Source organism: Mustelus asterias, chromosome 5 (assembly GCF_964213995.1).
Source record: "Mustelus asterias chromosome 5, sMusAst1.hap1.1, whole genome shotgun sequence".
Lineage (NCBI taxonomy): Eukaryota > Metazoa > Chordata > Chondrichthyes > Carcharhiniformes > Triakidae > Mustelus > Mustelus asterias.
This window is the reverse complement of record NC_135805.1, coordinates 117,186,266-117,202,376: the sequence shown is the minus strand read 5'-3', so window position 1 is coordinate 117,202,376 and position 16,111 is coordinate 117,186,266. Positions and strand designations below refer to the sequence as shown.

Sequence of the window (16,111 nt, the reverse complement as noted above, 5' to 3'; positions counted from 1 at the left end):
TTCATCATAAGCCGACCATGGGGGACCTTATCAAACGCCTTACTAAAATCCATGTATATGACATCAACTGCCCTACCTTCATCAACACACTTAGTTACCTCCTCAAAAAATTCAATCAAATTTGTGAGGCACGACTTGCCCTTCACGAATCCGTGCTGACTATCCCGGATTAATCCGCATCTTTCTAAATGGTCATAAATCCCATCTCTAAGGACCTTTTCCATCAATTTACCAACCACCGAAGTAAAACTAACCGGTCTATAATTACCAGGGTCATTTCTATTCCCTTTCTTAAACAGAGGAACAACATTCGCCACTCTCCAGTCCTCTGGCACCATCCCCGTGGACAGTGAGGACCCAAAGATCAACGCCAAAGGCTCTGCAATCTCATCCCTTGCCTCCCAAAGAATCCTAGGATATATTTCATCAGGCCCAGGGGACTTATCAACCTTCAGTTTATTCAAAACTGCCAGGACATCCTCCCTCCGAACATCTATTTACTCCAGTCTATTAGCCTGTAATACCTTCTCTTCCTCAAAAACATGGCCCCTCTCCTTGGTGAACACTGAAGAAAAGTATTCATTCATCACCTCGCCTATCTCTACTGACTCCATGCACGAGTTCCCACTACTGTCCTTGACCGGCCCTAACCTCACCCTGGTCATTCTTTTATTCCTCACATAAGAGTTCTTTATGTTAGAAACCATCCAAAGGCTTTTTCAAAATCTTTCTTTGATCACTTCTTTTGGACATCTCCCTAACTTATTTAATTTTCTGACTCTATCTCTCCTGTGAAGAAAGATCGCTGGGACATTTAACTGCTTTAATAGGCATCATCGAGGTATAAATGCATAATAGAAACATTGGACAGAATTTTTCCATAATTTGTTCGAGGGTCAGGCTCTCACTGAAAACAGGCATGTAACTTTCCAAATGCACAGCTGAGTTTTCAGACCAGATCTTCAGCCACTCTGACAAAAGAAAATATGGGAGCATGGTTTATGCCATCAGCCTGGCAGGGTGGTGCCAAATAGAGTTGGCAAGTCCGACTCCACAGAGATCAGGACACCTCCTTTAAAGCATGTCCCGATTAGCACTGAAATTAAACTCTTTGCAACCCTCCCCACACCCACACCAACCCCGAACCCCTGCCCCATACCACAAAGATTTGGTGTGTCCTCCCCAGCCAGTCGCAGCTGCATTTTTTAGAACTGTATGCTTTCTCTATTCAACTTGGTTCTATATTTTGAAACTTACGGTTATCATATGGTTTATCTTCCTGTTTCATATTACTGTCTATACCTTCAGCCATTCAGGTTCCTCTGGCTTTGGATGTACTTCCTTTCTCCATTGTGGGAATGTGTGGATTTTGTAACCAAATCACCTCCTCTTTGAGGTTTCACATCATTCAATTTCTATTTTGTCCACGAATTTTTGATTCCAAACCACCTTGTTCAGTTAACCATCCTCCAGCTAAGTATTCCAATTACTTACAACCTTTAAAAGTTGTGTTTATCAAAAAGATGATTGATTTAACCTAAGTATTCATAGAATTTGAGCAATTTCAAAAATGAATGAGGTCTTTTGGCCCCAGTGTTCTTGTGCTACTCCAGATCTGATTTAAACTTCTTTTTATTTCCTTTTGTGCTTAACTGATTCTGTCTTGACTAACCGAACTGAAAGATTTGCAATTTTCTTTGGGGAATACTTTCTACTTTCGAAAAACCCTTTGCACATCATGGAATTTGGACCTCCTCTCCCACTTAATGCTTCTGGAACTGATCCTTAAGTTATATCTCTTATTCCTGATTCACAAATCATTAAAAATCACCTGTCCCAATTTGCCCTTTTCAACCTTTAAATTTTTTGAACTCTTCAATTAATTACCAAAGTTTAGTCTTCTGTGCTGTACCTAATACAGCTCTAATTTTCCAGCAATCCCGTCATAACCATATCCTTTAATCACTGATATCCTAGGAATTGCATTCCTTCCTATAATGGAGTGGATAGAGTACTTGTTGTGTCTAATTGTGTCTTTTATCTTATTTAAATGGTTTCAAGCCCCTGTATAAAACCCTGAATCTTTTCATGATCAATTTATCTACAGTACTATTTGTAAACACCTGTGTGTCGATACCTGAGAATCTCTATTCATCCACTCCATTGAAAAATATTAGCCTTTTGAGGATATTTCAACTCTCTTTTTTGCTAAAATATTCTATCAACTGCATTTACAAGTTATGTGCTCACTCTCTTTCCAGTCTTGTAAGCTTGCTGTACCTCCTCATTTCGTGTTTTCAGAACATTTTGACCTTTCTTTGTGCCCATGTTCCTAAATATTTATCCACATTGAAATTAAGGGAGGTTGTAATGTCAATCACTAAGCCATATTAATAGCTACACTTCACAATCCAAGAATTAACTGTTTACTCACATTCTTCCCCTTTCAGCCATCTAGCTATACATTGGGCCATTTCATTTTTAATGCTGAGGGTCTTGATAAATCTTTTGTGGCTTTTTATCAGATGTTTTTGTAAGTCTTAACTACCACTGTGATCCCTACACTTGGTAATTTTGGGAAAATAAGTTGAACATAACTTGGCTTTTACAAAAATGCTGTTCATGGTTCCTCATATGCATATCCTTTTAAGTCTTCAGTTGCTTGTGTTTAAAGCATAGGAAATGCATTGTCAGCTTGGGCCATGCCAACCATACTTTCAGTTGCAATGCAGCTCAAGTTTTGGGTAATTATTGCACCCATAAACTTTTCAGCATCGATGTATGAAACCCAGGGATTTCGTGGAAAAGACACCAGAGAATGACAAGAGGTTGCAGAAAAAATTAGATCAAATGATTCAGAATCTAGATTTGAAAACAACTATTGGTGAGTTTTTCATATTTATAAGCTTCATTAAACATTACAGTGTACTCTTTTTTTTTTGAAACATACGTAGTTTTAACTATTGCTGCATTATTTATTGACAATTCATGCTGCCATGGTCATTTCATAAGTTGATTCAAAAGCCCAACAAAACTTTGACCTGGTTGCTATATTGATGTGATTAAGTTAAGATACAGCAATTATCTTCCTGTGCTGAAACTTTACATTTGGTGCAGTTTTCAGCTAATCAGATGGAGGTTAAATGATGTGACTCTGCTCTAAAACTGTTAATGGGTTGTTGGAAACAGAAAAACAATTAGGTTGGCTTAATGAAATTAAAATCAGTGTAGGTCAGTCAGTTTTCTGTGGAGTTATGAAATGAATAGAGACCAAGTCCAGTTTTTGGGTCCAGTAGGGTTAAAGGACAGGGGAACCACAGCATTCACAACAGAAAAAAGGAGAAATGGAAGATGGTCGGAGGGAAGGGGTACAATGGAAAAGATGGGAGGATAGGAAAGGACAGCAATGGAGGGAGAGGTGGTGCAGAGAAGCAAGAGGGAAAGGGTCATTAATGTCAAGGTGGCTGATGTTGAGTTGGGTGATGATAGGAGCAGGAGAGAGTGGAGGGTGAGGAGATGGGGAGCTGGATGAGGGAGGATGAGACAAAGATTGGAGAATGTTTGGATGATTCAATATGGCTAATTTTGAAGTTTTATGGAGGGAGAAGGAACGGAATCATGAAAAATCTTACACTTCGTTGTGGCAGGATGACGAAAAGAAATACACCTAAGCCTGGAAGGAGGGGAGAGTTTAAAAAGTTGCATGGGGTGGATAAGTGCAAAAAGCTGGTTAAAATGAGAGAAGTTTGGAATTATTCCATAAGGCATGTATTTGGCAGCCACAAGTTAACAGTGTGGGACCTGGGGGCAGTGATAGAAGCTGGGAGCTATCTTAAGTCAGGGTCGATGCAGAGATTGCACCTTTTAGGAGAAAAATAGATTAATATTTGAAACACTGGAAGATACAGGGTTATGAGGGAGAGCAGTGCAGTGGGTCTAATTTTGGATTGCTTCAGTAAAGGGCTGACAGAAACAAGATAGGTAAAATGCCGTCCAAGTGTGCTCAGGACTGAGTTCAACTGTGTTTTCAAGTATTTGGCATATCATAAGGCACAATAACTGGTTCTTGCATTTACAAAGTTGAAATTTTCAAGAGAAAAGAGTCCAGAAATCCATCAAATTGCCAGCCATACGACTGTTAATTATTTTGTGTCCTTGCTGTTTTCTTTTCGTGCTAATTTTTTGCACTATTTATTTTGAACAAAACAATGGCTTTTTTTTCTCAAAGGAATTGATCCACCTTTGCTTTCGTTTGATGAGGATGCAACAGGTCTTAACATGCCCAAAATGAAATCAGTTCCCCTCAATCACATCTGTGGAATGATGGAAAGATTGAACGAAATGAAAGAAAAAAGAGAAAATCTTTCACCTACTGGTAAATTCATGTTCTGTGCGGTGTGACTGATGTGTTTTGCAGGACTGAGAAATCATTTGCCAGAATACAGTTAGCTAAATAAATGTTAACGAGTTACTTTCTAAACATACTGTGTGACAGACATTATTAAAAACATAAAATATAGTGTGGAATTACTAATGTAGAATTACTCAAGAAAACGTAGCCTTACTAATTTTAATTGTCAGCTGTAATGTTCTCCAAAACTAAGAATGTAATGTTGCAGCTTAATTCAGTAGGTTGCAGTGAAAATCCATTTTATTTTAAAGCATAAAGAACAGTCTGGGAAAGTATCAATAGTTGGAGCCAGGGTGTGTTTGGATACGGGTGCCAACTGAGAAATTGATCAGATAAAGAAAAATATTTCAATTGCTGTTTTGAAAACTAGAGAGTGCCTTTTTTTTAAGTGCAGCATTGTGTCTTCAAGGGAACGTGCAAGACTGACTCTTTTTTTGAGCTGAATTAATTGAATTGAGGACAGTGTTTTCTAGAGCTATTTGCTACCGATCTTTTTTGTCAGGATATGGGTATAACTCTGAAATGCTACATACGTCATGCGTGCCCATTCTTTCTTTCCACTCATTGACTTTCTATGGTTTCTAATGAAATTCCTGTCGATTCAGTAAAGTGGTTCTGTATATAGCACAGTGGCAGATTGCTGTGTACTACAATATGAATATGCACAGGATTCCTCACATGATTAAGTCCTAATCTCAGTTTATTTGTTTGTGATAACACAAGTTTGCAGATAATCAGAAGATCACTCAGTCTGAATTATTCTCATATTCTCTGCATTTTGGTGGGTACTTAATTGTACAGATTTTCAAAGAACAATTAGTTTCCATTTTAGTTGGAGATAATAGACGGAAGACTTAAAAATCAAATAGTGAAAGAATTCTAGTAATGCTGAATAAGAAAAGGTTCAGCAAGTAAAGTCTCTCATCATTAGAATTTGCTCTACAGTTGTCTGAAGGTTTGGAATGAAAATAGACCACTAATGCAATCAAATTTGCACAATTTAACAGAACGATGGCACAGTGATTAGCACTGCTGCCTCACAGCGTTAGCGACCCACGTTCGATTCCCAGATTGGGTCACTGTCTGTGCGGAGTCTGCACGTTCACCCGTGTCTGCGTGGGTTTCCTACGGATGCTCCCTTTCTTCCTACAGTCCGAGAGAGTGCTGGTTAGGTGCCTTGACCATGCTAAATTCTCCCTCAGTGTACCCGAACAGGCCCGGAGTATGGGCGGCACGGTAGCAAGGGCGGCACGGTAGCACAGTGGTTAGCACTGCTGCTTCACAGCTCCAGGGTCCCGGGTTCGATTCCCGGCTCGGGTCACTGTCTGTGTGGAGTTTGCACATTCTCCTCGTGTCTGCGTGGGTTTCCTCCGGGTGCTCCGGTTTCCTCCCACAGGCCAAAGATGTGTGGGTTAGGTTGATTGGCCAGGTTAAAAATTGCCCCTTAGAGTCCTGGGATGCGTAGGTTAGAGGGATTAGTGGGTAAATATGTGGGGGTAGGGCCTGGGTGGGATTGTGGTCGGTGCAGACACGATGGGCCGAATGGCCTCCTTCTGCACTGTAGGGTTTCTATGACTGGGGGAATTTCATTGCGATGTACATATAAGCCTACTTGTGACACTGATAAATAAACTTTAAAAAGCCATATAAAATTTTGGCTTTCCCATCTATATACTGTCGATGTTCTTCCCAAGAATAAGCTGACCTTGAAAGCCCAGTTTCTTCTTTAAGCCCACAGTCTTGGTGAAGAATAATAAGGCTACTGGATCGCAATAGAGTTCTTCCCCATTCCATTGAGAAAGAATGCATGTGCATTTATATAGTGCCTTTCATGATCTAGGCATGTCCCAAAGTGCTTAATAGTCAATTAAATATAGTCACTATTGTAACATAGGAAATGGGGCAGTCAATTTGTGCAAAGTGACAAAATGCTAACGATGAGGACTGGTGTTTCAGCCTCAAATTTTAAGCTCAAGTATGTGACGTGGGGCTTGTCCCACAACCAACTGACTTGGATGAGAATGGTTGCTTGTTTTGGTAATTTTGATTAATCATAAATGTTGAATAGGATACCAAGACTTTTCCTGCTCCTCCTCAGAGTAACATCATCGTGACCTTAGAGAGCAGATGGCTCCTCGGTTAATGCCTCATCTAGTAGATTGCAGCTCCAACAACACTTTCTTAGTAAGTGTTGCACTGGAGTGTCAGCCTAGAATTTGAAGTTCAAGTCTGTGGAGTGGGACTTAAACCTAAGTCAGGCAAGAATGATTGCAACTGAGCTATGATTGTGTGCCTGTGAGTTTATCCTTGTTGTGCAGACTTCATATTCCCTTTTCCTTGGCATTTACTCAGTACTCTTCCTGTTTTTTAAGAAAAGTGAACCTTTTTGATTCTTTTGGATACTGCTATATTGCCCTTAATTAAGTTTCAGCGGTTATAGAATCTGCTGGTCATATTACTCATCACCTTTCAAGTGTTGGCTGGACCCATGATCACAAGAATCTATGGATGTGAGAGATGTCTGCACAGTTCAGCTCATCATCTGAAACACTACCCCATTGTTATATACTGCACTTGGAAGAAAAAAGAACTTGAAGTAGGGGTTGGATGCCAACAATGCAGGTTTATTGATTTGATGCTAACTCTACAAAGGCTTGATCTCGACTTAGGCAAATGCTCACAAAGCAACCAATTAAAGTAACAGCAATATGTAACAACCATCAGAGCAACCAGTTTTTTATGTTAGTATGGATTGTGGTTAGTCTTGATGCCTTTCTGATGCACATCTGCAACTCTGCTCTTCATCAATTATTCACTTATCATTCTCTTGAATTTCCAAACTTTTGGGACTGGCAAGGTGCACTTGTAAAGAAATTGTTATCATGGGGTTTCCCACCAAAATATATTTATGGTTACTCAGATTGTTCTTGAATTGCTCAATCTGTGCAGATGTTAATATTCTGCCTCTGACTTGGTTTTCATTTATTCACAATCTCCTCCTCAGGACTTTGTCTTTCCACCTGCTCTGTCCCTTCACATGATGCTCACATTGCCCACTCATTAGCCAATCGTAACCAGTCTTATGATTCAATATCTTTAATCGGTGACTTCTTTCAGATCTCAATCCTTCAATTCCACAACTTCCATTCTGCTGAGTGCAATGTTTACCTTTTAATCTTCATGCCTTTCAATGAAAATTATATATTTCCCTGAAGAATAGTGACTCTTTGGCGAAAACCCTACCATTCTTATGATTCCGGTGCGGACGAGGTTCCCAGAATGGAAATCTCCATTGGCCTTGGGCAGAATGTTATGATCTCGCCCGAGCGAGGCTGTAAAATCCCACCCTTTATCTCTGCTTCAAGTCCAAACACAACTTTTCACCTTTGTTCAGTCTTCTTTCATTCAACAACATTCTTCTCTTTTGAGTCCATTGCTAACTCTGGTTTAAGAAGCTTGGGATACTTGTTGGTGCCAAGCATTTATTCTTCCCCATAATAATTCTTAACAGTATAGGTGGTGAAGTATGATGATTTTTAACTCTCAGTTTAAGACTTGATCAGTGCTTCTATATTTGGAGAATACTTCCCCTTCTTATATTTCTGGTCAGGATACAGACTGAAAGTTCATTTCTGATGAGCAGTTCCTATCCCATAACTAGTTTCTAATCTCGCTCTCTTCAATGCATCTTTTTTAAAATTTCGGCACTCGTGTTCTATGAATGCTGCAGAACCTTTTCTTGATGTGGAGATGCCGGCGTTGGACTGGGGTAAACACAGTAAGAAGTCTCACAACACCAGGTTAAAGTCCAACAGCTTTATTTGGTAGCAAAAGCCACTAGCTTTCGGAGCGCTGCTCCTTCGTCAGGTAAGTGGGACTTCTGTTCACAAACGGGGCATATAAAGACACAAACTCAATTTACAAATAATGGCCTCAACCGGGATCTTGGGTTCATGTCACACTATCTGTAACCCCCACGACTTGCTTGGGCTTGCAAAATCTCACTAACTGTCCTGTCTGGAGACAATGCACATCTCTTTAACCTGTGCTTAACGCTCTCTCCACTCACATTGTCTGTACCTTTAAGACTTGATTACTGTGAAGACTCGCATTCCAACCATTATTTTGTAAATTGAGTTTGTGTCTTTATATGCCCTGTTTGTGAACAGAACTCCCACTTACCTGACGAAGGAGCAGCGCTCCAAAAGCTAGTGGCTTTTGCTACCAAATAAACCTGTTGGACTTCAACCTGGTGTTGTGAGACTTCTTACTGAACCTTTTCTTGCCATGGCTCAGTTGGTAGTGTACATTGAATTGCAAGGTTATGGGGTTGAGTACAAAACTCAAGGCTAGTAGTCTTGTCCAGTACTGCGGGAACGTTGCATCGTCGGCTCGAGTGGATCAAAAGATCCCACAGCAATATTTTGAAGAGCATGGGAGTTAAACCCAATGTCCTGGCCAATATTTACCCCTTATTCAACATTACACAAAACATATTATCTGGTCATTATCACTTTGCTGTTTGCATGAATTTGGCGAGCACATATTAACTGTTGTTTTTCCTACTGTAGAACTGATTATACTTTAAGAAGTACTTCATTGGGTGTAAAAAGCACAATATAAATACAAATCTCTCGTTTTGTACCTCCCAAGCTTTAAAAACGTGCTGCAAATCCTAGCTCCTTCTGCCATCCTCACTGAAATAAAATCAAAATATGCATTCTCTTAATTCGCCAAGATAGTGGAAATTTTGAACTCTTTTCCCCAACTCCAAATCTGAGGTTAGTTCAGTTGGAAATTTTGGATCCGAAATTGATAGATTTTTGTTCAGTAAGGTACTAGGGGATACAAGAACAAGGTAGGTAGATAGAAGTGCAAGTCAGTCATGACCTGATGAAATCAAGGGGCCGCATGACTGACTCCTCTTCCTGTCATCTGCTCATCCTTTCCTGGAGTTGAAGTATTGTGATGTTTCTGGATTGCCTGTTGTATATTCAAATCTAAGCCTTTTGTATGTTAGCTTAACTTTAACAAAATTTTTTGCAGTGCACACATCATAATATAAATTGCTGATCAAATCATTAGAACAATTGCAGCATAGAAGCAGACCATTTAGCCCTTCCTGTCAATGTTGGTTATTAGCTTGAACAACTTGGCTACGCTTTCCCCATAGTCCTGCAATTTCTTGCTCTTCAGATGCTTATCCCATTACATTTAATTATTTCCTTCTCTTTCCTCAGCCTCCCAAATGTCTCAGTCAACAATACCAGGTTCTGCTGTCTCTCTTTGCCAACCATCTCTTGGGGAATCTCCAACAATAACACCAAAAAGGTTTGCAGGCAAGTGAATTACAAGATGCATTTCTTGAACGTTTTTTGATCTTTTCACTAAAAATGCCAATGCTCAAGTTCTTTTCAGATATTTTTATGATAGAAAATTCATCTTTAAGTCAAAGTGATATGACAGAAGTTAAAGTTTCATTGAAGCCTGTAAACTAGATAGTTACGATAGTTAAGGACATAACATGGAAGGAGGCAGTTCAGCACATTGTGCCTGTGGCAGCTCTTTGAAAGAGCTGTCAACTCCCCACTGTTTAATCTCACTCTCTTGCTTTTTCGTCACAGTTCTATAAGCTGTTTTTCTCTTCAAGTAGTCATCCAATTCTCTATTTACAGATATTATTAAATCTGTTTCCACCATCCTTTCTCACAGTTCAATTCCAGATCACAACTCTGTAATATGAAAAAAACATTCTCATGCCACCATAAATCTGTGCCCTCTGGTTCCTGACCCGCCTGCTCCTGGAAATAATTTCTTCTTCTTTCGCCAATTTTGCATCCATGCCGCTATAGTCCCTTTTAATCCAATTGGCTTTAATTTTCTGACAAGTCTATAATCTGGTACTTAGTGACTTTTGAAACTCCATATACACGAAGTATCCTACTCTCACCAACATTCCCATTAAAGTGCTTAATTCATTCAGTTAAATACAATTTGATGTTAAAAAGAATCCTTGCTGACTTGCATTTATTAGCCCAAAATTTGGAAAGTACAAGTTCCTCTTTTTTGTAAAGAAAGGACTTTTTAACAGTTGCGATGCCATAGTCAGAGCTAAGGATTCCAACAATCAATGGATCAGATTAAAACTCTGCAGACCTGCCACATCCAGTTGTGAATGGCGGTGGACAGGAAGAGGAAGCTCCATGAGCATCCCCATCCTTGATTGTAGCAAAGCCCAACTTTGAATCCAAATGATAGGCATCTGCATCCACCTTCAGCCAGAAGTGCTGAATGATTGATCTGATTTGGCCTCCTCCCTAGGCCCCTACCATTTCTCAAATCAGTGTTCAGGCAATTCGATTCACATCATATCAAGAAGCAGCTAGATACAGGTTATGGTCCCCAAAGACATCCCAGTGTGATGTTGAAGACCTGTGCTTCAGAACTAGTCATGCCCCTAGTGAAGGTACAGCTACAACACTGGCATACATGCAACATAGTTGCAAAGTGACCACAACTGTGACCTGAATGTTCACGAGTATTTGATTTTTTTTGGAAGGATGAGATCAGTACAGTCATGAGAAATGATCTCGGTTCAGAGGATCAAAATGTAGAATCAGAGAAAAAAATGCCAAGGAAAGAAGTTCGTGGTGGGACTCATTTATAGCACCCCATCCTCTCATTCCCACGACTGTGGCTACACAGTGAGAGAGACTACAGATCAAAGTTTACTTTGGAAACCTGATGATGGTGACATGATCTCTATTCCCCAAATCCACTGCCACTGTTGTATGTTCCACTTAACCTACGTTGTTCCCCTGGATTAAAACTGTTTCCATTTTACTTGGGTTAGAAACACACTGATCAAGAAAATCTGTATATATTTCAAGAATTCCTCTCATTCTCACTAAATCTGCACTACAATATTTGAAACCTCCCATTATCACTATTGTATAGTTCTTGCATCTTTATGATTGTCCTACAGATGTGTTCTTCTATCTCCTTTCCACAGTTTGGTGTCCTAAAGTGTATACCTAGTGCTGTCCTTCACCCTGGCACCCATGAGGCAGCACACTAAACAGGCCTCACATTGGTAGTTGCAGAAATACCTGTCTGACCCGCTAGCTATTGAATTCCTTATAGCCATGACATTTGTTGCTAGCACTCTGTCCTAGCACCGTTTTTGTGATGAAGCTAAATTCTGAGCTTATAAACAAGCTGCTCAGGGATATTTACTTGGTTTAATAAATTAATTGGAGCTATTCAAATAATAATTGAATTTAACTTTTCCTACATTTCAGGTTCATTTTAAATTTCTGGCGAGCTTTCTCAATGTACTTATAGCAGTGAGCAACCAAAATTAGAATTTCCTCAGTTTTTGACTCTCATGTTTCCACAATGTGAATTTGTTTATTGAGAGGTTTCCCAGGGTAATGGAGAAAAGCCAAGGTGTGGATAATGTGCTATTTTATTTTTCCTCTTCACTGTTTCCTGGTTTCTTTTTGTGCTCTCCATCTATCTTGCCTTAGACATACAAGCAGCGAAGTTGGACTGGAAGAAAGGTCAGAAATTGAATCAGTAAGGGATCAGGCTCAAGACAAAAGATTTCTCAAAGTAACAGATCAAGTTATAGGATGAGTAAACAAACCAAGAAAGAGTTTTCTGCTGAGCGAGAAAGAGAAAAATCGGCAGTTGTCACTGGCTAGGCCAGCATTTATTGCCTATCCCTAATTGCCCTTGAGATAGATCCATAAATAGTCTGAGAAAATTCATACAGTAGGAAAAGATATTGGGAAATTGACCAATTTTATAACCTGAATTCCAATTGCAGTCATGTCCTGCAAACATCTTTCATCTGACCGTTTTGTTTGGTAGTGGAGCATTTCTAACTAAACTGAAGACATAATGTCCCATGACTTTAACAGACTGAGGAGATTCTAATGCCCTTAACATGCTTTAGAATATTAGTTGGTGAAATTGAATACTTGAAAATTACATGTATAATATATATATATAATTATATGTAAAAACAATGCTGTGGGTAAGTTTACTGACCTGACATTACCGGGTATGTCGTCCTTGCCATTTTCAAATGGATGTGACATGCGCACACCTGCAGCCCTCTGGCATCAACCCCATGTCAAAAAAAATTGGAATATTGTGGTTGGACCCTTTGCAACATTCACCTCAATAACCTAGGATGCATCTCTTTGGGCTGAGGGTGTCATTTTTACTTTTGAGGACTGCCAGCCTGTACTCCCCAATTCCTCCAATTTCCTCTACAATGCAGAAGGAGGCCACTCAGCCCATCGAGTCTGCGCCAACTTTACGACAGAGCATTCCACCCAGGCCCACCCATTTCCCATAACCCTGCTCATCCTCCTCGCCTCCACATCCCAGGACACCAAAGGGCAATTTAGCATGGCCAATCCAACTAACTTGCACATGTTTGGACTATGGGAGGAAACAGGAGCACCTGGAGGAAACCCACACAGACATAGGGAGAACGTGCAAACTCCACACACAGTCACCCAAGGCTGGAATCGAACCTGGATCCTTGGTGCTGTGAGGCAGCAGTGCTAACCACTGTGCTGCCCTCTTTATTTATTTTTCTCCAAATCAAAGTCACTGTTGCCTCCTCCTCCTTTATTCCTACATTAGTAACAATCTTTAATTCTGTGAAAATGGATCATTTAGTACCTCAGCCATGTTCTCTGCTTTATAAGATTTTGTTTCTATACAGCACACACATAAATACACACATGTCCATTATTTTTAAGTATAAACCCGTTTAAATCCGAAGATTAACTAAAGATGAACCAGTGTTCAAGGGTTGGCATGCTTCACCTTTACTGCCTTGCATAATTGTAGTGTGTAGGGAAATTGATGACATTCAATTGTCCATTTGTGTATATTATGTAAGCTAAGACAACATTTTTAAGCATGTTGACGTTTATGATGACTTGAATGGGAGTGGCATGTGTGACAAACTTTCCCTTGTGTTACTTTTATATAATAGATTGTAAAATAATGCATCTTTTTTCTAATCCTTTTCTTCATATTTTATTTTCGTATCAATAATATTTTTTAATTTTATTACAGAAGACCAAGTAATTGATTCAGAATGTGCATCAACTAATGACCATTGTGGTAGTTCTGTTCCTGAAAACAAGGCTCCACTTTCAAGAGATGCTTATGAAGAACATATGGATCAACATTCCAGACCTGAGTCTTCTGTTGAGAGTAGTCTTTTGTTTTCACCTCATTGTGATTTAATCAACGAAACCTTAGGACGAAGAAGAAAGGAAAAAGTCGCTAAAACAAAAGTACATTTTCCAAAGAAAATGAGTTCTTTGGCTTCACTTGATGATGATGGAGCATCACCAAGCTCATTTATTGAGGAAAGGGAAGAAAAATATTCTGAGGGAGGAAATGCAACACAGGAGCTTAAGCTTTATAATACTATAAGTAAAACAGATATAAAATTACCATTCCCAGGACAGGCAACAAACACTGCTAAAGAATGTGAGCTTGCAGAAACTGGTTCCATGTCTCATGTACATTATAAAAATAATGCTTTAACTTTGAAACCAAAGTATTCTCCTGCAAGTCAAGAAAATCACACAAGCTCAAAGAAAAATGGACAATTGTGTAAAAAACAGATTGATCATTTTATGTCGAATAGAAATGAATTACTTAAAGCAAGAGATTCTTCAGGCAGTTCCCCTGGTGATTACTCCACCCACGGGGACATAATGGTATATGAAGATTTCTTCTCTCCTGACAATGTGAAAGGTCAAAATAAGCCAAGATCTTTGTTAGGTGTGCTTCCACCTGAATCACCAAGCCCTCCCAGATTAAATTTTGGAAGTGTTAAGCAAAAGAGAAAATTGCAAGAAACTGATCAAAAACATTCTATAGAAAGAACAAAAAGAGCTAGAGGCATTACAAATTTCAGTACTGCCGAGCAACTGAATGCCAGTATTTGTGATAATATTGAAGCTTTAAATGTAATTGAACTAATTGACAAAAATAACCACGATAGACAAAATGGTGCACATCAACCAGCAGCTGCTGCAGTTCCTAACCGAAGGAAATCGCATTTAAAACAATTTCTGGGACATTTTCTTGATGAATCAGAGGAGTTGTCAAACAATGAAGTATCTGAGAAAAAAGAATCACATCTTTGCCAGAGTAATGGAGAAGAAAAGTTGGATTTATTTTCAAATGATTCTACATTGACTTATCTTTGTGACCATAATAAAGAAGTGATGCCTTCATCAAACTTACACATTAAAACGAAAACCAACTCTCTGAATTCTATAAATGGCACTGATCAGTTGAATAAGGAACAAAATGAAAAGGAAAAAATGCAGTGCCACCAAGAGGACAAGTTATCTAAGGACCACTTAATATTGAAAACCACTGACAGTGACATGGAAGATAAGCATCTTAATGCACCCTGCCAAAGTATGTGATTGATTTGATTATACTTCATCAACGCAGTAAAATTGTTTCTTATTTCTGCTATAATTACTCGTGGGCAGTCAAGGTTCAGCTGGACTATAGTTTTACCTGTTTGATCAGAACTGATTTACTTGAGCCGGAATGGTGAATGATTTACTTGCAAACCTTTGCCAGTATCAATCTGAAATAGTGAAAAGTCCCACCATGATTTGCAACCTGAAAAAGAGGAGATTATTTTAGTTTCATATTTGTTTTTCGTGCTTTTTATGTGTTTTATATAAGTCATTTGGTTTTTTATTTTCATTACTTAACACAGTCAAGTTCAGAGGTTGATTAGTTTGACAGAACAACATTCATGATAATTTAAGGGACACTAATTGGATTCATTGGGTTAGGAAAAACTTGGTTTTAACTCAACATATAACTTGCATATGAGTGCAGTGGATAATTGCTTTTATGGTTCCCTTCAACATTGTAACTGATCCTTTTATATTTTAAATGTCTTATGAAGTAAGTGTACATATGCTGTGTTCACAGATATGTTTTTAAAGGATACTCCAGAGTCCTGAGTTGGAATTCAAAATCAGAATCTTTTGTTTGGAGGAAGTGGGGAGTACAAACCTTCGCATTGAAAAAGCAGATGAAAGACGAATTGAGAAAGAGATTTAAATCTCTTGGAGAAAGAAAAGGCTCTATTTAATTTGGTCAGCCAGGTCAAGCCAGATTGTAGTTTCCTCTCTGTTCATGTTTCAGTGATATATCGTTCTTTCTCTGCCTTTTATGATTGAGATGCCTTATGATATTTCCTCTGCTCTCTTCTGAAGTTGTACAGGAAGGTTGAGGGATCTCCAGGTAAGTGGAAAACCTGGAGGGAAATATAGGTTGACTTTATCCAATAGCCCAGCAAAGAATACAAGAACCTGGTTTGATGCCTGCAAAGCACTTACCAGCAGAGGTCATTGGTTAGCAATTCAGATCAAGCACCTGTCTTTTACATTTTCTCCACATCTCCTGAGATAATGGAAAGAAAGATGATTTTAATAGCTGACTTGAAAAATCATGTGCATGTACAAATTACAGCTGCACAATTTGAGATTAATTTTATTTTAGGCAGGTAATATTTAAATTACATCATGAACCTCAAAGTAGCCAGGGTCTAATTTTACTTGCTTCATCTCAGTTTTGCTATAGTTTCTATATAATACAAACTGTAGCCCTATTTACCTTCAAAAT

General features: G+C 39.0%; 1 protein-coding gene across 1 annotated transcript in view; it reads left to right on the top strand.

The window, feature by feature from the left end:
- The window catches only part of mcph1 (microcephalin 1), a 334,501-nt gene that overhangs the window by 22,404 nt on the left and 295,986 nt on the right, over positions 1-16,111 (top strand). Inside the window, exons 6-9 of the mRNA XM_078213236.1 lie at positions 2,773-2,884; positions 4,229-4,375; positions 9,652-9,750; positions 13,514-14,881. Of these exons, the coding sequence (XP_078069362.1) occupies positions 2,773-2,884; positions 4,229-4,375; positions 9,652-9,750; positions 13,514-14,881 (1,726 nt within the window). The remainder of the gene's footprint in view (positions 1-2,772; positions 2,885-4,228; positions 4,376-9,651; positions 9,751-13,513; positions 14,882-16,111) is intronic.